Source organism: Thalassophryne amazonica, unplaced genomic scaffold, assembly GCF_902500255.1.
Source record: "Thalassophryne amazonica unplaced genomic scaffold, fThaAma1.1, whole genome shotgun sequence".
NCBI lineage: Eukaryota > Metazoa > Chordata > Actinopteri > Batrachoidiformes > Batrachoididae > Thalassophryne > Thalassophryne amazonica.
Genome location: NW_022986286.1, coordinates 139,996 through 165,992, shown reverse-complemented (window position 1 = coordinate 165,992; position 25,997 = coordinate 139,996). Strand labels below are relative to the sequence as shown.

At 46.7% G+C, this 25,997-nt stretch overlaps 1 protein-coding gene across 1 annotated transcript in view; it reads right to left on the bottom strand.

The window, feature by feature from the left end:
* LOC117505980 (zinc finger and BTB domain-containing protein 40-like) overlaps positions 1-25,997 on the bottom strand; it is a gene marked incomplete at its 3' end in the record, with an annotated part of 143,295 nt that overhangs the window by 65,990 nt on the left and 51,308 nt on the right. The window contains 1 exon segment of the mRNA XM_034165523.1: positions 3,477-3,833. Coding sequence (XP_034021414.1) covers positions 3,477-3,833 — 357 coding nt within the window.

Genomic DNA, 25,997 nt, shown 5'->3' with positions numbered 1-25,997 from the left:
ACCTCCTCCAGCTCCTCCGGGGGAACCTCAAGGCGTTCCCAAGCCAGCCGAGAGATGTAGTCCCTCCAGCGTGTCCTGGGTCTTCCCCGGGGCCTCCTCCCAGTGGGACGTGCCTGGAACACCTCTCCAGCGAGGCGTCCAGGGGGCATCTGGAAAAGATGCCCGAGCCACCTCAACTGACTCCTTTCAACGTGGTGGAGCAGCGGCTCGACTCCGAGCTCCTCCCAAGTGACCGAGCTCCTCATCCTATCTCTAAGGGAGCGCCCAGCCACCCTGCGGAGGAAACTAATCTCGGCCGCTTGTACTCGCGATCTCGTTCTTTCGGTCATAAGCCAAATCTCATGACCATAGGTGAGGATCGGAACGTAGATCGATCGGTAAATCGAGAGCTTTGCCCCCCCTACTCAGCTCTCTCTTCACCACAATGGTCCGATACAGCGGCCGCATCACTGCAGATGCTGCACCGATCCGTCTATCAATCTCATGCTCCATCCGTCCCTCACTCGTGAACAAGACCCCGAGATACTTAAACTCCTCCAGTTGAGGCAAGGACACTCCACCGACCTGAAGAGGGCAAAGCACCTTTTTCCGGTCGAGAACCATGGCCTCGGATTTGGAGGTGCTGATTTTCATCCCGGACGCTTCACACTTGGCTGCAAACTGCCCCAATGCATGCTGAAGGTCCTGATCTGACGAAGCCAACAGAACCACATCGTCCGCAAACAGCAGAGATGAGATTCTGTGGTTCCCAAACCAGACCCCCTCTACATCCTGGCTGCACCTAGAAATTCTGTCCATAAAAATAATGAACAGAACCGGTAACAAAGGGCAGCCCTTTGTCGCCCCCTTTGTCGCCTCCGCCAGGGCTGACAAAATCATTTTTTTTTTTCAATTTGAATATTCAGTTGTCCACATTTATTTGGAATAAACAGCACCCTCGAATTGGCAAAAGGATCTTACAGATGCCCTGTATGTCACTGCCCAATTTTATGTTTTATTACTGGGCAGCGAATATTAGAGCCTTATGATTTTGGTTGGAAACAGATAATCTCCCTAGTTGGGTGGCTCTGGAAAAAGCCTTGATCACATCTAACTCTGCATCTGCTTTACTTTGCTCTCAGTTACCATTTACAAATCCACTCTCAACCTATACCTGTAATCCTGTTGTTACTCACACACTGAAAATCTGGAATCAGTTCAGGAGGTCATGTCACTTTACAGAACTATTGTTTTTTGCCCCAGTGTCAAATAATCACGTTTGTCCCCTCTTTGACTGATGTAACTTTTAATACCTGGGCTCTTAAAGGTGTGCATTCACTTTTTGATCTTTATGTAGATAATATCTTTGCCTCTTATGATCAGCTGGTACAGAAATTTGGTCTCGACTCTTCACATTTCTTTAAATATCTCCAAGTCAGACATTTTGTGAGGTCAAACTCTGTTAGTTTCCCTTTGTGTCCCTCTAAGAACTTGGTGGATTCAATTCTGGAGTGCAAAACTTTTCCAAAATGGACACTCAGCAGAATTTACAAACTGCTGAGCTATCACTATGAGACGAGTTTGGACTCCCTTAAACACAAATGGGAGCTGGACCTGGGTGAAACCATATCAGATTCAATGTGGGGAATCATTATCAAGAACATTTATTCATCTTCAATATGTCTGAGACATTCCGTTCTTCAGTTTAAAGTCGTCCATCGTCTGCATTGGTCTAAGGACAAACTGTCAAAGTTTAAACCGGCCTCACTGGTTCACACATTCTGGACCTGTCCAAAACTACATGGTTATTGGCAATCTGTTTTCAACACACTTTCTGCAATCTGTGGTAGGACTGTCCATCCATCTCCAGTGAGCTCTCTGTTTGGTGTTGTCCCTCTGGAGTATTCAGTAAAAAACAGAAGGCTATGACTGCGTTTTGTTCTCTGTTGGCCAGGAGACTCATTCTCTGCCAATGGAAGGATCTACATCCACCTTCATATGGTCAATGGATGAGAGAAGTTATCATATTCATTTGGAGAAGATCAGATATACTGCAAAAGGATCTGTCAAGGTTTATCTTGTTACATGGCAGCCTTTTCTGTCTTATTTTGAGAGTTTGCCTGCAGATGTTTTAGTTTAAATACTATCAGGGTCTGTGATGCATACTAACATACAGTACTTAAGATTGTGTTTGTGTGTCCTTAGATGTCTGTACAGTTTAGTTATTATTATAGTTGATCTGGTTTAGAAGGGGTGGGGCGGGAGGGTTATTTTAAGTTTGTGTTCTTTGTTTGCTTTGTGTGTAAAAATGGAAAAAAATAATAAAAATACTTTGATCAAAAAAAAAAAAAAGTCAAACTCATCAATCCCCCCCCCCCCCCCAAAAAAAAACCCCAACAATTGTTATAAGTTAAACTTCGATGATTATTATTATTTGTTTTTTTTTCCAGCTGACCCTGGCCCTGGAATCCCAGAAAAACTATAAACCAATAACTGAAATTACTATGGCCTGATCGTTTTGTTTGTTTTTTTTTTATTGGAAGGCCAACACGCTCCTGAGCAACATTCCAGTCACAAAACTAAAATCTAGGTCTAAACACTGACAGACTACTCAGGAACCTCAAATGTGGTTTAGTAACTTTCCTAATGTGTAGTGCGTCCATGTCCTTGATCCAGAGATCATGTTCTTATGGGAAGATGCTGGGGACGTCTGTAGAAGTGTCCACTTTGTGGATTCTGACCCACAGACATCTTGTGGCCTCCCTGAGTCAAAGTCAAAGTCAGCTTTATTGTCAAATATGCTGTACATGCTCGACATACAGCACAGATGAAATTTCAGTCCTCTCAGACCCACGGTGCAGAGTATAGAAAAAAAAACTACTAAGCTCAGTAAAAAATTTACCTGAAATATTACTGATTTACAAAATAAAAATAATATAAAACAGCATAAACAGTGTAGGTCGTTGTGTTGTGCAAATGGCAAACGTGTACTATTGTAAACAGTATGACATTAAATACGATGGATAACAGCGTAATACAGCGGTGCAGTGGCAGTATGCTGATGATAGTGCAGTGACTGCTTTCTAATGTACCAGTGTCAGTACAGGCGGTCCTGATCTGGATGCAGTAGTGCAATGGGGGAGGATAAAGTCAGGATGCAGATGAAGTGTTTATGGCCCCGTCTGGACTCAACGGCCTGATCGGACAGAACAGGACGCCCGAGGAGAACTCAGAGCCGCCCCTGCAAAGTACCCGAAGCTTAGTGGACTTCCCGCGGACGGATCTACTGAATAAAATGCTGAGTGTAAATCAACACTGGTTGTCAGGGAGACCAACTGAAAGTCGTGCCCACACTCAGAGGAGAAAGAACAAGAATGCAAAGCTGGAACCTACTGAGAACCTCTTCCCCAGCACAGAGAACTCACATCAATGATCTGCTTTCAGCTCCAATATCCTGACATCAACTGAACACATTTGATGGACCGATCCGTGCTCACCTGACGGGTGGGCAAACGTTCGCCCGCAGAGGTCACAGGCCACCTTCTTCTTGGCCCGTACGATGCTGCGGTGAGCCTGGGTCTGGTGGCGCTGCAGAGCCAGCTGCGTTGGAAGCTTCTGTGGACAGAGGCGGCACTGCTGCCCAGTGGGGCGGGCCACACGGCAGCGCTTCGTGTGGGCCAGCATGCGGCACCTGTAGGCAAAGCCCTTCTTACAGCTGCTGCAGGAGTAGCGCATGGATGAGGGGTCTGCCTTATCTTTGTCCTCGTCCTCCATCTCTTTCTCACTCTGCTCGTCATCGTTTATCGCCTTCGGCTGTTCGTCGCACTCAGAGCGGCTGTGTTGTTGTGACGCAGCTGTGAAGGACAGAGAATCAACAAATCACAAAACTTCCTTCATTTTGTTCTTAAACGGGTTCTTTGGACACGCCGACATGTCAGGTTCACAAGCTGACGTGTCAGAGTCACAAACTGATGTATCAAATTCAGACGTGGACGTGGCAGGTTCACATGAGGACGTGTCAGATTCAGATTCACATTCACATGTCAGATTCAGATTCAGGTGTCAGCTTCACACACGGGCGTGTGAGAGTCACAAGCTGACGTATCAAATTTAGACGTGGACGTGTCAAATTCAGACGCAGACATGTCAAATTCACAAGCTGACGTGTCAGAGTCACACACCAACGATTCAGATTCACGTGTCAGAGTCACACGTGGACGTGTCAGTTACAAACAAACGTGTCAGATTCACACGCTGACATGTCAGATTCACACACGTATGTGTCAAATTTAGACGCAGACATGTCAGAGTCAAATCAAATCAAATCAATTTTATTTATATAGCGCCAAATCACAACAAACAGTTGCCCCAAGGCGCTTTATATTGTAAGGCAAGGCCATACAATAATTACAGAAAAACCCCAACGGTCAAAACGACCCCCTGTGAGCAAGCACTTGGCTACAGTGGGAAGGAAAAACTCCCTTTTAACAGGAAGAAACCTCCAGCAGAACCAGGCTCAGGGAGGGGCAGTCTTCTGCTGGTACTGGTTGGGGCTGAGGGAGAGAACCAGGAAAAGACATGCTGTGGAGGGGAGCAGAGATCAATCACTAATGATTAAATGCAGAGTGGTGCATACAGAGCAAAAAGAGAAAGAAACAGTGCATCATGGGAACCCCCCAGCAGTCTAAGTCTATAGCAGCATAACTAAGGGATGGTTCAGGGTCACCTGATCCAGCCCCAACTATAAGCTTTAGCAAAAAGGAAAGTTTTAAGCCTAATCTTAAAAGTAGAGAGGGTGTCTGTCTCCCTGATCTGAATTGGGAGCTGGTTCCACAGGAGAGGAGCCTGAAAGCTGAAGGCTCTGCCTCCCATTTTACTCTTACAAACCCTAGGAACTACAAGTAAGCCTGCAGTCTGAGAGCGAAGCACTGTATTGGGGTGATATGGTACTATGAGGTCCCTAAGATAAGATGGGACCTGATTATTCAAAACCTTATAAGTAAGAAGAAGAATTTTAAATTATATTCTAGAATTAACAGGAGGCCAATGAAGAGAGGCCAATATGGGTGAGATATGCTCTCTCCTTCTAGTCCTCGTCAGTACTCTAGCTGCAGCATTTTGAATTAACTGAAGGCTTTTCAGGGAACTTTTAGGACAACCTGATAATAACAAATTACAATAGTCCAGCCTAGAGGAAATAAATGCATGAATTAGTTTTTCAGCATCACTCTGAGACAAGACCTTACTAATTTTAGAGATATTGCGCAAATGTAAAAAAGCAGTCCTACATATTTGCTTAATATGCACATTGAAGGACATATCCTGATCAAAAATGACTCCAAGATTTCTCACAGTATTACTAGAGGTCAGGGTAATGCCATCCAGAGTAAGGATCTGGTTAGACACCATGTTTCTAAGATTTGTGGGGCCAAGTACAATAACTTCAGTTTTATCTGAGTTTAAAAGCAGGAAATTAGAGGTCATCCATGTCTTTATGTCTGTAAGACAATCCTGCAGTTTAGCTAATTGGTGTGTGTCCTCTGGCTTCATAGATAGATAAAGCTGGGTATCATCTGCGTAACAATGAAAATTTAAGCAATGCTGTCTAATAATACTGCCTAAGGGAAACATGTATAAAGTGAATAAAACTGGTCCTAGCACAGAACCTTGTGGATCTCCATAATTAACCTTAGTCTGTGAAGAAGATTCACCATTTACATGAACAAATTGTAATCTATTAGATAAATATGATTCAAACCACCGCAGCGCAGTGCCTTTAATACCTATGGCATGCTCTAATCTCTGTAATAAAATTTTATGGTCAACAGTATCAAAAGCAGGTCTGAGGTCTAACAGAACAAGCACAGCGATGAGTCCACTGTCTGAGGCCATAAGAAGATCATTTGTAACCTTCACTAATGCTGTTTCTGTACTATGATGAATTATAAACCCTGACAGAAACTCTTCAAATAGACCATTCCTCTGCAGATGATCAGTTAGCTGTTTTACAACTACCCTTTCAAGAATTTTTGAGAGAAAAGGAAGGTTGGAGATTGGCCTATAATTAGCTAAGATAGCTGGGTCAAGTGATGGCTTTTTAAGTAATGGTTTAATTACTGCCACCTTAAAAGACCGTGGTACATAGCCAACTAATAAAGATAGATTGATCATATTTAAGATCGAAGCATTAATTAATGGTAGGGCTTCCTTGAGCAGCCTGGTAGGAATGGGGTCTAATAGACATGTTGATGGTTTGGAGGAAGTAACTAATGAAAATAACTCAGACAGAACAATCGGAGACAAAAAGTCTAACCAAATACCGGCATTACTGAAAGCAGCCGAAGAGAACGATATGTCTTTGGGATGGTTATGAGTCATTTTTTCTCTAATAGTTAAAATTTTATTAGCAAAGAAAGTCATGAAGTCATTACTAGTTAAAGTTAAAGGAATACTCGGCTCAATAGAGCTCTGACTCTTTGTCAGCCTGGCTACAGTGCTGAAAAGAAACCTGGGGTTGTTCTTATTTTCTTCAATTAGTGATGAGTAGTAAGATGTCCTAGCTTTACGGAGGGCTTTTTTATAGAGCAACAGACTCTTTTTCCAGGCTAAATGAAGATCTTCTAAATTAGTGAGATGCCATTTCCTCTCCAACTTACAGGTTATCTGCTTTAAGCTGCGAGTTTGTGGGTTATACCACGGAGTCAGGCACCTCTGATTTAAGGCTCTCTTTTTCAGAGAAGCTACAGCATCCAAAGTTGTGCTCAATGAGGATGTAAACCTATTGACGAGATAATCTATCTCACTCACAGAGTTTAGGTAGCTACTCTGCACTGTGTTGGTATATGGCATTGAAGAACATAAAGAACCCATTGAACATTGTGTTGGGAATGGAGCTTGTTGCTCTGTTTCTGCTGTGGACGCTGTGTCATGCCGTCAACAGCTTCAGCCGTCCCGCTGGAGAGTTTACGCGGATCCAGTATAGCAGGGATCTTCTTCTGCAATGGGAATATTCATTGCCTGCGGACCCTACTTTGGACCTCCTTTTACCGAGAGTTGATCTATCGGATTATTTTAAAAACTCTCAATATGTTTCTCCTCGCAAAACCAGGAAGCGAGGGAAAAGGGGCGGCACGCATCAGCGGCTGTGGAGACAAGCCATGAATCGGATCCCCCTGCCGTCTATGATTCTCATGAATGTTCAGTCACTCAGAAACAAAGTTGACGAGCTACAGGCACATGGGAAGAGGTGCTAAAGCTTCAAAGGGAGATTAAAACTGAGATCAGGAAGGCTAAATTGGGTTATAAGACCAAACTAGAAAAACAATTTAACCAAAACTAAATGGGCTCCGTTTGGGATGGTTTAACTTTGATTTTAGGATCAAATAGGAAGAAAAATAATAATCATAAGATAACTCTTAATGACACTAAATCTGGAAAAGAATTGGCCCAAGATTTTAATAATTTTTATTTGAGATTTGAGTCTCTGGATTTTAATCATGAAATTTGTAAATGGAAAAATGACTTGTTATGCCCAGGTTCTCCTCCTTTTAATGAACAGGCTGTGGTTACTTGTTTCAGAAGAATCAAGGCCAAAAAAAGTCCAGGGCCAGACAATATCTGCGGCCGTTTATTATCCTCTTGTGCAGAACAACTAGGCCCAGTCTTTTTTGATATATTTCAAAGGTCAGTCAACGAACAGAGGGTTCCTAATGTTTGGAAACAAAGCACAATAATCCCTGTGGCCAAAACCAAATCCCCTAAGGTCTTCAATGATTTTAGACCTGTGGCTCTTACTTCATTAGTAATGAAGTCTTTTGAAAAATTGATGAAGAATGAACTACTTTCACAGGTGGAGCATTTACTCGATCCTCTTCAGTTTGCTTATAGGGCTGGTCGAGGCGTGGAGGATGCCACTGCCACCCTCTTAAATTTGGTCCTGAAGCATTTAGAAAGTCCTAAGGCAGATGCACGTCTTCTTTTTTTAGACTTTTCTTCTGCTTTTAACACTATCCAACCACATATTTTAATGAATAAGCTTGTTAAGGATTTTAAACTGGATTTTACTATGGCAGGTTGGATTTTGAACTTTTTAACAGGGAGATCTCAGCGACTGAGGGTAAATGATTGCCATTCTGATGTTTTATATTCCTCAACAGGCTCACCACAGGGTTGTGTGCTGTCCCCTCTCTTGTATATTCTGTATACAAATGACTGTTGCAGCCACTATAAGAATCGCCATATATTAAAATTTGCAGATGATTCTGTTATAATCAGTCTCCTGCATGGTGATGAAAGGGAACATGGCCCTGTCGTGGCAGATATGGTTCAGTGGTGTGACGACTCCTTCTTGCAGCTGAATGTTGACAAGACAAAAGATATGGTTATTGACTTTAGGAAACGGATGTCTTCACCCAAAACCACTACAATCAGTGAGAGCCTCTACTGGTGGTTGGCTCTCACTGCGGTATTGTATCACTTCCTGTTCCGGAGCACAGAGGTGTTTTTCTGTATGTTAGCTGTTTAATCTGCGCAGTTAGATTGATCTAGTTATCTAGATTACGATTTGTTTCCCAGTGTAATCTTTACATGCCTTAACTAAAGCACTCCTTCTGCTGAATCACCTCTAAATTATTTACACATTATTCACTTTGCGTGTTTTTAGGAATCCGCTAGCTTAGCGTAGCTACTAGCTCTTAGCCGGTTTAGCATGGCGGCTTCTCCTGTCTCTCCCGCACTTTTCTGCTCTGGGTGTGAAATGTTTAGTTATTCCTCGGCCTCCTTTAGCAGTAACGGTACTTGTAATAAGTGTAGCTTATTCATAGCTTTGGAGGCCAGGCTGGGCGAATTGGAGACTCGGCTCCGCACCGTGGAAAATTCTACAGCTAGCCAGGCCCCTGTAGTCGGTGCGGACCAAGGTAGCTTAGCCGCCGTTAGTTACCCCCTGGCAGATCCCGAGCAGCCGGGAAAGCAGGCCGACTGGGTGACTGTGAGGAGGAAGCGTAGTTCTAAACAGAAGCCCCGTGTACACCGCCAACCCATTCACATTTCTAACCGTTTTTCCCCACTAGACGACACACCCGCCGAGGATCAAACTCTGGTTATTGGCGACTCTGTTTTGAGAAATGTGAAGTTAGCGACACCAGCAACCATAGTCAATTGTCTTCCGGGGGCCAGAGCAGGCGACATTGAAGGAAATTTGAAACTGCTGGCTAAGGCTAAGCGTAAATTTGGTAAGATTGTAATTCACGTCGGCAGTAATGACACCCGGTTACGCCAATCGGAGGTCACTAAAATTAACATTAAATCGGTGTGTAACTTTGCAAAAACAATGTCGGACTCTGTAGTTTTCTCTGGGCCCCTCCCCAATCGGACCGGGAGTGACATGTTTAGCCGCATGTTCTCCTTGAATTGCTGGCTGTCTGAGTGGTGTCCAAAAAATGAGGTGGGCTTCATAGATAATTGGCAAAGCTTCTGGGGAAAACCTGGTCTTGTTAGGAGAGACGGCATCCATCCCACTTTGGATGGAGCAGCTCTCATTTCTAGAAATCTGGCCAATTTTCTTAAATCCTCCAAACCGTGACTATCCAGGGTTGGGACCAGGAAGCAGAGTTGTAGTCTTACACACCTCTCTGCAGCTTCTCTCCCCCTGCCATCCCCTCATTACCCCATCCCCGTAGAGACGGTGCCTGCTCCCAGACCACCAATAACCAGCAAAAATCTATTTAAACATAAAAATTCAAAAAGAAAAAATAATATAGCACCTTCAACTGCACCACAGACTAAAACAGTTAAATGTGGTCTATTAAACATTAGGTCTCTCTCTTCTAAGTCCCTGTTGGTAAATGATATAATAATTGATCAACATATTGATTTATTCTGCCTTACAGAAACCTGGTTACAGCAGGATGAATATGTTAGTTTAAATGAGTCAACACCCCCGAGTCACACTAACTGTCAGAATGCTCGTAGCACGGGCCGGGGCGGAGGATTAGCAGCAATCTTCCATTCCAGCTTATTAATTAATCAAAAACCCAGACAGAGCTTTAATTTATTTGAAAGCTTGTCTCTTAGTCTTGTCCATCCAAATTGGAAGTCCCAAAAACCAGTTTTATTTGTTATTGTCTGTCGTCCACCTGGTCGTTACTGTGAGTTTCTCTGTGAATTTTCAGACGTTTTGTCTGACTTAGTGCTTAGCTCAGATAAGATAATTATAGTGGGCGATTTTAACATCCACACAGATGCTGAGAATGACAGCCTCAACACTGCATTTAATCTATTATTAGACTCTATTGGCTTTGCTCAAAAAGTAAATGAGTCCACCCACCACTTTAATCATATCTTAGATCTTGTTCTGACTTATGGTATGGAAATAGAAGACTTAACAGTATTCCCTGAAAACTCCCTTCTGTCTGATCATTTCTTAATAACATTTACATTTACTCTGATGGACTAACCAGCAGTGGGGAATAAGTTTCATTACACTAGAAGTCTTTCAGAAAGCGCTGTAACTAGGTTTAAGGATATGATTCCTTCTTTATGTTCTCTAATGCCATATACCAACACAGTGCAGAGTAGCTACCTAAACTCTGTAAGTGAGATAGAGTATCTCGTCAATAGTTTTACATCCTCATTGAAGACAACTTTGGATGCTGTAGCTCCTCTGAAGAAGAGAGCTTTAAATCAGAAGTGCCTGACTCCGTGGTATAACTCACAAACTCGTAGCTTAAAGCAGATAACCCGTAAGTTGGAGAGGAAATGGCGTCTCACTAATTTAGAAGATCTTCACTTAGCCTGGAAAAAGAGTCTGTTGCTCTATAAAAAAAAGCCCTCCGTAAAGCTAGGACATCTTTCTACTCATCACTAATTGAAGAAAATAAGAACAACCCCAGGTTTCTTTTCAGCACTGTAGCCAGGCTGACAAAGAGTCAGAGCTCTATTGAGCTGAGTATTCCATTAACTTTAACTAGTAATGACTTCATGACTTTCTTTGCTAACAAAATTTTATCAGAGAAAAAATTACTCATAACCATCCCAAAGACGTATCGTTGTCTTTGGCTGCTTTCAGTATGCCGATGTTTGGTTGGACTCTTTCTCTCCGATTGTTCTGTCTGAGTTGTTTTCATTAGTTACTTCATCCAAACCATCAACATGTTTATTAGACCCCATTCCTACCAGGCTGCTCAAGGAAGCCCTACCATTATTTAATGCTTCGATCTTAAATATGATCAATCTATCTTTGTTAGTTGGCTATGTACCACAGGCTTTTAAGGTGGCAGTAATTAAACCATTACTTAAAAAGCCATCACTTGACCCAGCTATCTTAGCTAATTATAGGCCAATCTCCAACCTTCCTTTTCTCTCAAAAATTCTTGAAAGGGTAGTTGTAAAACAGCTAACTGATCATTTGCAGAGGAATGGTCTATTTGAAGAGTTTCAGTCAGGTTTTAGAATTCATCATAGTACAGAAACAGCATTAGTGAAGGTTACAAATGATCTTCTTATGGCCTCGGACAGTGGACTCATCTCTGTGCTTGTTCTGTTAGACCTCAGTGCTGCTTTTGATACTGTTGACCATAAAATTTTATTACAGAGATTAGAGCATGCCATAGGTATTAAAGGCACTGCGCTGCGGTGGTTTGAATCATATTTGTCTAATAGATTACAATTTGTTCATGTAAATGGGGAATCTTCTTCATAGACTAAAGTTAATTATGGAGTTCCACAAGGTTCTGTGCTAGGACCAATTTTATTCACTTTATACATGCTTCCCTTAGGCAGTATTATTAGACGGTATTGCTTAAATTTTCATTGTTACACAGATGATACCCAGCTTTATCTATCCATGAAGCCAGAGGACACACACCAATTAGCTAAACTGCAGGATTGTCTTACAGACATAAAGACATGGATGACCTCTAATTTCCTGCTTTTAAACTCAGATAAAACTGAAGTTATTGTACTTGGCCCCACAAATCTTAGAAACATGGTGTCTAACCAGATCCTTACTCTGGATGTCATTACCCTGACCTCTAGTAATACTGTGAGAAATCTTGGCGTCATTTTCGATCAGGATATGTCATTCAAAGCGCATATTAAACAAATATGTAGGACTGCTTTTTTGCATTTACACAATATCTCTAAAATCAGAAAGGTCTTGTCTCAGAGTGATGCTGAAAAACTAATTCATGCATTTATTTCCTCTAGGCTGGACTATTGTAATTCATTATTATCAGGTTGTCCTAAAAGTTCCCTAAAAAGCCTTCAGTTAATTCAAAATGCTGCAGCTAGAGTACTAACGGGGACTAGAAGGAGAGAGCATATCTCACCCATATTGGCCTCTCTTCATTGGCTTCCTGTTAATTCTAGAATAGAATTTAAAATTCTTCTTCTTACTTATAAGGTTTTGAATAATCAGGTCCCATCTTATCTTAGGGACCTCATAGTACCATATCACCCCAATAGAGTGCTTCGCTCTCAGACTGCAGGCTTACTTGTAGTTCCTAGGGTTTGTAAGAGTAGAATGGGAGGCAGAGCCTTCAGCTTTCAGGCTCCTCTCCTGTGGAACCAGCTCCCAATTCAGATCAGGGAGACAGACACCCTCTCTACTTTTAAGATTAGGCTTAAAACTTTCCTTTTTGCTAAAGCTTATAGTTAGGGCTGGATCAGGTGACCCTGAACCATCCCTTAGTTATGCTGCTATAGACGTAGACTGCTGGGGGGTTCCCATGATGCACTGTTTCTTTCTCTTTTTGCTCTGTATGCACCACTCTGCATTTAATCATTAGTGATCGATCTCTGCTCCCCTCCACAGCATGTCTTTTTCCTGGTTCTCTCCCTCAGCCCCAACCAGTCCTAGCAGAAGACTGCCCCTCCCTGAGCCTGGTTCTGCTGGAGGTTTCTTCCTGTTAAAAGGGAGATTTTCCTTCCCACTGTAGCCAAGTGCTTGCTCACAGGGGGTCATTTTGACCGTTGGGGTTTTACATAATTATTGTATGGCCTTGCCTTACAATATAAAGCGCCTTGGGGCAACTGTTTGTTGTGATTTGGCGCTATATAAAAAATTGATTGATTGATTGATTGATTGACAATCAAAGGCCAACAGGTGGAGCATGTGGACAACTATAAATACTTGGGAACGCTGATCGATAAGTTGAACTTTAATGACAATGCAGACCTGATGTACAAGAAGGGGCAGCAGCATCTGTTTTGTCTTCGTAAGTTGTCATATTTTCAAGTGGACAGGACAATAATGACCCTATTTTATAAATCTTGTATTGAATCGGTTTTAAATTTTTCGATGATGTGCTGGTATGGAAATCTCAGCATTAAAGCAAGGAAGCCACTTCACAACATTTTAGAATTGTGCAGCAAGCTTTTAGGAGCCCAGCAGACGTCACTGTCTGGCTTGTTTTCCAGACAGGTCAATTCAATCAATCAATTTTTTTTTTTATATAGCGCCAAATCACAACAAACAGTTGCCCCAAGGCGCTTTATATTGTAAGGCAAGGCCATACAATAATTATGTAAAACCCCAACGGTCAAAACGACCCCCTGTGAGCAAGCACTTGGCTACAGTGGGAAGGAAAAACTCCCTTTTAACAGGAAGAAACCTCCAGCAGAACCAGGCTCAGGGAGGGGCAGTCTTCTGCTGGGACTGGTTGGGGCTGAGGGAGAGTGAGGAGGAAGGCTCAGAGAATTTTATCTGATCTGGCCCACCCTCTCCATGGTGAATTTTGTTATTTGCCATCTGGAGCAAGGCTTAGGTTTCCTACAGTGAGGAGTAACAGATATAAGCATTCCTTTGTACCTGTGGCTATCTCTGTTCTGAATGCTGACCGAAGGAGAGAAGCAGGTACATAGGGTTGATGGCAAATCGTGTTAGGTAACTCGGTTCCTTTTCCATCGATCCAGGTCTGTACTGTGTCCCCCTTGTGTACTGAATGTTTGGTGTGTTTTTGCTTTTCTTTTCTTTTTATTCTGTGCTTTTCTGTATACCCATTGCTGTACAGCTCGTTGCTCCTTTGGAGACAGTGAATAAATAAAGTGAAAGTGAAAGAAGGAATCATATCCTTAAACCCAGTTACAGCGCTTTCAGAAAGACTTCTACTGTAATGAAACTTATTCCCCACTGCTGGGTAGTCCATCAGAGTAAATGTTATTAAGAAATGATCAGACAGAAGGGGGTTTTCAGGGAATACTGTTAAGTCTTCAATTTCTATGCCATATGTCAGAACAAGATCTAAATTGTGGTTAAAGTGGTGGGTGGACTCATTTACATTTTGAGTGAAGCCAATTGAGTCTAATAGTAGATTAAATGCAGTGTTGAGGCTGTCATTCTCAGCATCTGTGTGGATGTTAAAATCACCCACTATAATTATCTTATCTGAGTTAAGCACTAAGTCACACACGAACTTGTCAGATTCACACCCCGACGTGTCAGAGGCACACATCGACGTATCAGATTCAGATTCACGTGTCAGACTCAGACCCGGACATGTCAGATTCACACACGGACGTGTCAAATTCAGATTCTCGTCAGATTCAGATCAACGTGTCAGATTCACAGGTGGACGGGTCAGAGTCACCGACCGACGATTCAGATTCACGTGTCAGAGTCACATACGACGGCTGTCAAAGTATAGGTCCTTCTTATTTTTTTCAAAAACTATATGGATTTCATTCATATGTTTTTACGTCAGACATGCTTGAACCCTCGAGCGCATGCGTGAGTTTTTCCACGCCTGTCGGTAACGTCATTCGCCTGTGAGCACTCCTTGTGGGAGGAGTCGTCCAGCCCCTCGTCAGAATTCCTTTGTCTGAGAAGTTGCTGAGAGACTGGCGCGTTGTTTGATCAAAATTTTTTCTAAACCTGTGAGGCACATCGAAGTGGACACAGTTCGAAAAATTAAGCTGGTTTTCGGTGAAAATTTTAACGGCTGATGAGAGATTTTGAGGTGATACTGTCGCTTTAAGGACTTCCCACGGAGCGGGACATCGCGCAGCGCTCCCAGGCGCCATCGTCAGCCTGTTTCAAGCTGAAAACCTCCACATTTCAGGCTCTATTGATCCAGGACATCGTGAGAGAACAGAGAAGTTTCAGAAGAAGTCGGTTTCAGCATTTTATCCGGATATTCCACTGTTAAAGGAGATTTTTTTAATGAAAGACGTGCGGACAGGTCCGCGCGTCGGGACGCAGCCGGCGCGGTGCGGCGGCACAAGAAAAACACCTCCGTGTTGATAACCATTTGTAAAATCCAGGCGGATTTTGATGGCTTTCAGTGGAGTGAGTATATGAGAAATTGTTTAACAGCTGGACATGTTCCAACTTGTCCTTAAGGCTTTCAACAGAGGTGTTTTTCCTGTGGCGGAGCGTCGCAGCGGCTGCGAGCTGAAGCTGCAATCCCTCCGCACATCTTTCATTAAAAAAATCTCCTTTAACAGTGGAATATCTGGATAAAATGCTGAAACCGACACGCGGACGTGTCAGATTCACACGCGGACGTGTCAAATTCAGATTCACATGTCAGATTCAGATTCACGTGTCAGAGTCACACGCGGAGGTGTTAAATTCAGATTCACATGTCAGATTCACATGCGGACGTGTCAGATTCAGATTCACATGTCAGATTCACATGCGGACGTGTCAGATTCAGATTCACATGTCAGATTCACATGCGGACGTGTCAGATTCAGATTCACATGTCAGATTCACATGCGGACGTGTCAGATTCACACGCGGACGTGTCAAATTCAGATTCACATGTCAGATTCACATGCGGACGTGTCAGATTCACACGCGGACGTGTCAGATTCAGATTCACATGTCAGAGTCACACGCAGAGGTGTTAAATTCACATGCCGATGTGTCAAATTCAGATTCACATGTCAGATTCACATGCAGACGTGTCAGATTCACACGCGGACGTGTCAAATTCAGATTCACATGCCAGATTCAGATTCACGTGTCAGAGTCACACGCGGAGGTGTTAAATTCACATGCCGATGTGTCAGATTCAGATTCACATGTCAGATTCACAGGTGGACGGGTCAGAGTCACCGACTGATGATTCAGATTCACGTGTCAGAGTCACACGTGGACGTGTCAGATTCAGATTCACATGTCAGTCACACACCGATGTGTCAGATTCAGATTAACATGTCAGATTCACACCCGGACGTGTCAGAGTTACACACCGGCGTACCAGATTAAGACTCACGTCAGAGTCACATGCAGATGTGTCAGATTCACACACGGATGTGTCACAGTCACACACGGAACGATTCAGATTCACGTGTCAGAGTCACACACCGACATGTCAGAGTCACACACCGACGTATCAGATTCAGATTCACGTCAGATTCAAACCCGGACATGTCAGAGTCACATGCGGACGTGTCAGATTCAGATTCACATGTCAGATTCACATGCGGACGTGTCAGAGTCACACACCGATGTGTCAGATTCAGATTCACATGTCAGATTCACATGCGGACGTGTCAGAGTCACACACCAATGATTCAGATTCACGCGTGAGAGTCATGTGGATGTGTCAGGTTCACACGCGGACGTGTCAGATTCACGTGTCAGAGTCACATGTGGATGCGTCAGAGTCACACACCGACATATCAGATTCAGATTCACGTGTCAGATTCAGACATGGACATGTCAGAGTCACATGTGGATGCGTCAGAGTCACACACCGATGTGTCAGATTCAGATTCACATGCAGACGTGTCAGGGTCACACGCGGACATATCAGGTTCACATGCGGACGTGTCAGGTTCATAATCACATGTCACATTCACACCCTGATGTGTCAGATTCACACATGGATGTGTCAAATTCAAATGCAGACGTGTAAGATTCAGATTCACGTGTCAGATAGTCACACGCGGACGGGTCAGGTTCACACGGTGACGTGTCAGGTTCACACACACTGAATCTGACACATCGGTGTGTGACTCTAATCTGACATGTCTGCGTGTGACTCTGACACGTTGGTGTGTCAAATTCACATCGATGTGTCAGAGTCACACACCAACGTGTCAGATTCAGATTCACAGGTCAGATTCACATGTGGGCATGTCAGAGTCACACGCGGACGTGTCAGATTCAGATTCACATGTCAGATTCACACGCGGACGCGTCAAATTCACATGTGGATGTGTCAGAGTCACATGCGGACATGAGGATTCACACCCAGACCTGTCAGAGTCACACACCAACCTGTCAGATTCAGATTCACGTGTCAAATTCACATCCTGACGTGTCAGGTTCACATGCGGACGTGTCAGTCACATGTGGACGTGTCAAATTCAAATGTGTGTGACTGCATGTGACTCAGATTCAGACTCACGTCAGATTCACATGCAGATGTGTCAGATTCACACACAGATGTGTCAGAGTCACACATGGACGATTCAGATTCACGTGTCAGAATCACACTTGGACGTGTCAGATTCAGATACAGGTGTCAGAGTCACACGTGGACGTGTCAGAGTCACACACCGACGTATCAGATTCAGATTCACGTGTCAGATTCAGACCTGTACATGTCAGAGTCACATGTGGATGTGTCAGAGTAACACACCGATGTGTCAGATTCACACGAGGACATGTCAGAGTCACACACCGACGTGTCAGAGTCACACACTGACGTGTCAGATTCAGATTCACATGTCAGATTCACACGCGGACGTGTCAAATTCAGATTCACATGTCAGATTCAGATTCACGTCAGATTCACACGCGGACGTGTCAAATTCAGATTCACATGTCAGATTCAGATTCACGTCAGATTCACACGCGGACGTGTCAAATTCAGATTCACGTCAGATTCAGATTCACATGTCAGATTCACACGCGGACGTGTCAAATTCAGATTCACATGTCAGATTCACACGTGTGTCAGAGTCACATGCGGAGGTGTTAAATTTACATGCGGATGTGTCAGATTCAGATTCACGTGTCAGAGTCACACGCGGAGGTGTTAAATTCACATGCGGATGTGTCAGATTCAGACTCACATGTCAGATTCACAGGTGGACGGGTCAGAGTCACCCACCGATGATTCAGATTCACGTGTCAGAGTCACATGTGGACGTGTCAGATTCAAATTCACGTGTCAGTCACACACCGATGTGTCAGATTCACATTAACATGTCAGATTCACACCCGGACGTGTCAGAGTCACACACCGACGTATCAGATTAAGACTCACGTGTCAGATTCACATGCAGATGTGTCAGATTCACACACGGATGTGTCACAGTCACACACGGACGATTCAGATTCACGTGTCAGAGTCACACGTGGACGTGTCAGATTCAGATACAGGTGTCAGAGTCACACACTGACGTATCAGATTCAGATTCACGTCAGATTCACATGCGGACGTGTCAGAGTCACACACCGATGATTCAGATTCACGCGTGAGAGTCACATGTGGATGTGTCAGGTTCACACCCGGACGTGTCAGATTCACGTGTCAGAGTCACATGTGGATGCGTCAGAGTCACACACCGACATATCAGATTCAGATTCACGTGTCAGATTCAGACCTGGACATGCCAGAGTCACATGTGGATGCATCAGAGTCACACACCGATGTGTCAGATTCAGATTCACATGCAGATGTGTCAGGTTCACACGGTGACGTGTCAGGTTCACACACACTGAATCTGACACATCGGTGTGTGACTCAGATTCACATGTCAGATTCAGATGTCAGGTTCACACGCGGATGTGTCAGATTCACACGCGGACGTGTCAGATTCACACATGGAGGTATCAGATTCACTCGGATGTGTCAGATTCAGACCCGGATCTGTCAGAGTCACACACCGACGTATCAGATTCAGATTCACATGTCAGATTCACATGCGGACGTGTCAGAGTCACACACCAACGTGTCAGATTCAGATTCACATGTCAGATTCACATGCGGATGAGTCACACGCAGAGGTGTCAGATTCAGATTCACGTGTCTGAATCTGACACGTGAATCTGAATCTTATACGTCTGATCTGTCAAACATGTCAGAGTCACATGTGGATGTGTCAGAGTCACACACCGACGTGTCAGATTCAGATTCACATGCAGACGTGTCAGATTAACACGCGGACGTGTCAGAGTCACACACCGACGTGTCAGATTCAGATTCACATGTCAGATTCACACGCGGACGTGTCAGATTCAGACCCGGATCTGTCAGAGTCACACACCGACGTATCAGATTCAGATTCACATGTCAGATTCACATGCAGACGTGTTAGATTCACATGTGGACGTGTCAGATTCAGATTCACATGTCAGATTCACATGCGGACGTGTTAGATTCAGATTCACATGTCAGATTCACATGCAGACGTGTCAGATTCACACGTGGACGTGTCAAATTCACACGCGGACGTGTCAAATTCAGATTCACATGTCAGATTCAGATGTCAGGTTCACACGTGGACGTGTCAGATTCACATGTGGACGTGTCAGATTCACACGTGGACGTGTCAGGTTCACAAACGGAGATATCAGATTCACTCGGATGTGTCAGATTCAGACCCGGATCTGTCAGAGTCACACACCGACGTATCAGATTCAGATTCACATGTCAGATTCACATGCCGACGTGTTAGATTCACACGTGGACGTGTCAGGTTTACACACCGACGTGTCAGATTCACATGCGGACGTGTCAGAGTCACACACCAGCGTGTCAGATTCAGATCCACATGTCAGATTCACATGCGGATGTGTCAAATTCAGATTCACATGTCAGATTCACATGCGGATGTGTCAGAGTCACACGCAGAGGTGTCAGATTCAGATTCACGTCAGATTCACAGGTGGACCTGTCAGATTCACACGCGGACATGTCAGATTCACACACGGACGTGTCAGATTCACACCTGGACGTGTCAGAGTCACACCCGGACCTGTCAGAGTCATACCCGGACGTGTCAGATTCAGACGTGGACTTATCAGATTCACATGCAGATGTGTCAGATTCAGATTCACATGTCAGATTCAGATTCAGGTGTCAGATTCACATGCGGTCGTGTCAGAGTCACACGCAGACGTATCAGGTTCACACACCGACGTGTCAGATTCACACACCGACGTGTCAGATTCACACACCAACGTGTCAGATTCAGATTCACATGTCAGATTCACACCCTGGTGTGTCACCGTCACACGCAGACATGTCAGATTCACATGCAGACGTGTCAGAGTCACACACACGTGTCAAATTTAGATGCAGACATGTCAGAGTCACACACGAGCTTGCCAGATTCACACCCGGACGTGTCAGAGTCACACACCGACGTATCAGATTCAGATTCACGTGTCTGAATCTGACACGTGAATCTGAATCTTATACGTCTGATCTGTCAAACATGTCAGAGTCACACACCGATGTGTCAGATTCAGATTCACATGTCAGATTCACATGCGGATGTGTCAGAGTCACACACAGAGGTGTCAGATTCAGATTCACGTCAGATTCACAGGCGGACCTGTCTGATTCACACGCGGACGTGTCAGATTCACACGTGGACGTGTCAGATTCACAGGTGGACGTGTCAGAGTCACACGCGGACGTGTCAGAGTCACACGCGGACGTGTCAGAGTCATACCCGGACGTGTCAGATTCAGACGTGGACTTGTCAGATTCACATGCAGATGTGTCAGATTCAGATTCACATGTCGGATTCAGATTCACGTGTCAGATTCACATGCAGACGTGTTAGATTCACATGTGGACGTGTCAGATTCAGATTCACATGTCAGATTCACATGCAGACGTGTTAGATTCACACGTGGACATGTCAGGTTTACACACCGACGTGTCAGATTCACATGCGGACGTGTCAGAGTCACACACCAGCGTGTCAGATTCAGATCCACATGTCAGATTCACATGCGGATGTGTCAGAGTCACACGCAGAGGTGTCACATTCAGATTCACGTCAGATTCACACGCGGACATGTCAGATTCACACGCGGACGTGTCAGATTCACACGCAGACGTGTCAGAGTCACACGCGGACGTGTCAGAGTCACACGCGGACGTGTCAGATTCAGACGTGGACTTGTCAGATTCACATGCAGATGTGTCAGATTCAGATTCACATGTCAGATTCAGATTCAGGTGTCAGATTCACATGCGGTCGTGTCAGAGTCACACGCAGACGTATCAGGTTCACACACCGACGTGTCAGATTCACACACCAACGTGTCAGATTCAGATTCACATGTCAGATTCACACCCTGGTGTGTCAGCGTCACACGCAGACATGTCAGATTCACATGCAGACATGTCAGAGTCACACACGTGTCAAATTTAGATGCAGACATGTCAGAGTCACACACGAGCTTGTCAGATTCACACCCGGACGTGTCAGAGTCACACACCGACGTATCAGATTCAGATTCACGTGTCTGAATCTGACACGTGAATCTGAATCTTATACGTCTGATCTGTCAAACATGTCAGAGTCACATGTGTGTTGGGAAAGTGTAAGTACACGGACCCACAACAGGGGGCGCAAATGAACGGACAATGGAATAGGTCAAATAACAACACTTTACTGTTGTGAATGTGCACAACAAATACAACAGATTACAATAATGGACAAAAGTCAATTCACAAAGGTGTCGTATGGGCAGGCTCGAAGATAGGAGACGCCTCTCCAAAGTAGGACCGGAACCACACGGTTTCCTCCGCCACCAGACCCCGGGAATACTGGAGCAGCCAAGTCCCGAACTCCCAGGTGGCCACTGCCGCCCCGTGTCGGACCTGGTACTGCTGGCGAGGAACAAAGAACAATTAAAGGAGGGCGCGTTTGCACCCAGGAATCCGAACGGTAGAAAGCTACCTCCACCTCTCGTTGGAAAAGTAATCTCCAGAACAACGCACAAAATCCAAAAGGATACAATCCGTCAGCTGAGATACGTTACCTTCTAGGTAGAAACGATATCTCGGCAAAGAGGTGGAGACGTCGTCCTGCTGATATACTCCTGCCGATCAGATGATTGGTAACAGCTGTTGCAGGTGATGCGTGACAGCTGTCACCCTGGCTGCTCCTGTGAGGCGGCTGCGCCCTCTGGTGCCTGGAGCCCGCACTCCAGACAGGGCGCCCTCTGGTGGTGGGCCAGCAGTACCTCCTCTTCTGGCGGCCCACACAACAGGACCCCCCCCCTCAACGGGCGCCTCCTGGCGCCCGACCAGGCTTGTCCGGGTGGCGGCGGTAGAAATCGGCCAGGAGGGCCGGGTCCAGGATGAAGCTCCTCTTCACCCAGGAACGTTCTTCAGGTCCGTACCCCTCCCAGTCCACCAAATACTGGAAGCCCCGGCCCATCCTACGGACATCTAAGAGCCGGTGCACAGTCCAAGCCGGCTCGCCATCGATGATCCGGGCAGGAGGTGGTGCCGGACCGGGAGTACAGAGGGCTGGAAGCTGAAGCCTCACTGCGGCTGGACTGATGACCTTGATGATCTTGAACGGACCGATATACCGGTCCTGCAGTTTAGGGGAGTCCACTTGAAGGGGTATGTCCTTAGTAGACAACCACACTGCCTGCCCTGGCCGGTACGTAGGGGCCGGGGTCCGCCGACGGTCTGCATGGGCCTTCGTCCTCATCCGGGCCCTCAGCAAGGCAGAACGGGCGGCACGCCACACCCGACGGCACTTCCGTAGGTGGGCCTGGACCGAGGGCACACCGACCTCTCCCTCAACCACCGGAAACAAAGGTGGTTGGTACCCCAGACACACCTCGAAAGGGGAGAGGCCGGTGGCTGCCGACACCTGGCTGTTATGGGCATACTCGATCCAGGCCAGATGGGTACTCCAGGCCGCCGGGTGCGCGGCTGTCACGCAACGCAGGGCCTGCTCCACCTCCTGATTGGCCCGTTCTGCTTGCCCATTGGTCTGGGGATGATACCCGGATGAGAGACTCACCGTGGCCCCCAGTTCCCGGCAGAAGCTCCTCCAGACTTGCGAGGAGAACTGGGGACCGCGATCGGAGACGATGTCTGTTGGGATCCCATGCAACCGGACGACGTGGTGGACCAGGAGGTCCGCTGTCTCCTGGGCCGTCGGGAGCTTCGGGAGGGCCACGAAGTGGGCCGCCTTGGAGAATCGGTCCACTATCGTGAGGATGGTGGTGTTGCCCTGGGACGGCGGGAGGCCCGTGACAAAATCCAGGCTGATGTGGGACCAGGGGCGATGGGGCATGGGCAGCGGCTGGAGCAGTCCCGAAGCCCTGCGATGGTCAGCCTTGCCCCTGGCACAGGTGGTGCAGGCCTGGATATAATCCCGGACGTCGGCCTCTAGGGACGCCCACCAGAAGCGCTGCCGGACAACTGCCACGGTTCTTCGCACCCCTGGATGACAGGAGAGCTTAGAGCCGTGACAGAAGTCAAAGACTGCAGCCCTAGCTTCTGGTGGGATGTAGAGTCTGTTCTTCGGCCCAGTTCCGGGGTCCGGGCTTTGCGCCAGGGCCTCCCGGACGGTCTTCTCCACGTCCCAGGTGAGGGTGGCCACGATAGTGGACTCCGGGATGATGGGTTCCGGTGGATCCGACAACTCCGTTTTGACTTCATCTTCATGTACCCGGGACAAGGCATCCGATTTCTGGTTCTTGGTCCCGGGACGGTAGGTGATCCGGAAGTCAAAACGGCCGAAGAACAGTGACCAGCGGGCTTGCCTGGGGTTCAGCCGCTTGGCGGTCCTGATATACTCCAGGTTCCGGTGGTCAGTGAAAACCGTGAATGGCACGGACGTTCCCTCCAACAGATGCCTCCACTCTTCAAGGGCCTCTTTCACCGCAAGGAGTTCTCGATTGCCGACGTCATAGTTCCGTTCGGCCGGGGTCAACCTGCGGGAAAAATAGGCACACGGGTGAAGGACCTTATCGGTCTTCCCGCTCTGGGAAAGCACAGCTCCTATCCCTGAGTCCGAGGCGTCCACTTCAACCACTAACTGGCGACTAGGATCGGGCTGCACCAGAACGGGTGCAGACGAGAAGCGCCGTTTCAACTCCTTGAACGCGGCATCGCAACGATCCGACCAGGTGAAGGGGACTTTTGGTGAGGTCAGGGCTGTCAGGGGGCTAACTACCTGACTGTAGCCCTTAATGAACCTCCTGTAGAAATTTGCAAAGCCGAGGAACTGTTGCAGCTTCCTACGGCTAGTGGGTTGGGGCCAGTCTCTCACCGCCACAACCTTGGCCGGATCAGGAGCGACGGAGTTGGGGGAGATGATAAACCCCAGGAAGGACAAAGAAGTGCGGTGAAACTCGCACTTCTCGCCCTTCACAAACAGCCGGTTCTCCAACAACCGCTGCCGGACCTGACGTACATGCCGGACATGAGTCTCAGGATCCGGAGAAAAAATGAGTATATCGTCTAGATATACGAAGACGAATCGGTGCAGGAAATCCCGCAAGACATCATTAACCAATGCTTGGAACGTCGCGGGGGCGTTTGTGAGGCCGAACGGCATGACCAGGTACTCAAAGTGACCTAACGGGGTGTTAAATGCCGTCTTCCACTCGTCTCCCTTCCGGATCCGAACCAGGTGATACGCATTTCTAAGATCTAGCTTCGTGAATATTTGGGCTCCATGCAGGGGCGTGAACACTGAATCCAGCAAGGGCAATGGGTATCGGTTACGAACCGTGATGTCGTTCAGCCCCCTGTAATCAATGCATGGACGTAGTCCGCCATCCTTTTTTCCCACAAAAAAGAAACCTGCACCCATCGGGGAAGTGGAATTCCGGATCAGCCCGGCAGCTAAAGAGTCCCGGATGTAGGTCTCCACTGATTCGTGCTCAGGTCGTGAGAGGTTGTACAGCCTGCTGGACGGGAACTCAACGCCTGGAACCAAATCAATGGCACAATCGTACGGACGGTGGGGGGGAAGGGTGAGCGCCAGATCCTTACTGAACACATCTACAAGGTCATGGTACCCCACCGGCACCGTCCCTAGATTGGGCGGGACTCTGACCTCCTCCTTAGCCTGGGAACCGGGAGGAACCAAGGAACCTAAACATACCCGATGGCAGGTCTCGCTCCACTGAACCACCACCCCGGACGGCCAATCGATCCGGGGATTGTGTTTTAACATCCAGGGGAACCCTAAAATCACACGGGAGGTAGCAGGAGTCACAAAAAACTTGATCTCCTCCCGGTGATTTCCTGACACCACCAGAGTTACAGGTGGTGTCTTATGTGTGATTGGAGGGAGTAGGGAGCCATCTAGTGCCCGCACCTGCACAGGCGAGGTAAGCGCCACCAGAGGGAGCCCTATCTCCCGGGCCCATCTGCTGTCTAACAGATTCCCTTCAGAGCCCGCGTCCACCAGTGCTGGGGCCTTCAGGGTTAAATCCTCATAAAGGATTGTAACTGGGAGTCGTGTGGCAATGTGGGTGTGTCCCACGTGAATGTCTCGGCCCACCCCTAGCCCAGTCTCTAGGGGCGGGCGTTGGTGTTTAACCGCTCGGGGCAGTCTCTTACCTGATGCTCTATCAAGCCACAAACAAAACACGCTCCGCGGGCCAGCCTCCTCTGTCTATCTGGTGCCCTAAATGTGGCCCTGCTCGTGTCCATAGCTTCGTCAGCAGGGGGAGCTGTAACCACACGGAGCGTAGGGGCTGTGGAGCGTGGGGAGGGCGGGACACAGTCGGAACCGGAAGGGAGAGGGACGGCGCGTGCCCGGCCACGCCCTTCGTCTCGTTCCCGATGGCGTTCTTCTAACCGATTGTCTAATCGTATAACTAGATCAATAAGCCCATCTAAATCCCGCGGTTCATCCTTAGCCACCAGGTGCTCCTTTAGGACCAACGACAGTCCGTTTACAAAGGCGGCGTGGAGGGCAGTGCTATTCCAGCCGGACCTCGCAGCCGCGATGCGGAAGTCGACTGCATAGGCAGCTGCGCTCCGGCGCCCCTGTCTCATTGACAGCAGCACGGCTGAAGCGGTCTCTCCTCTATTTGGGTGATTGAACACTGTTCT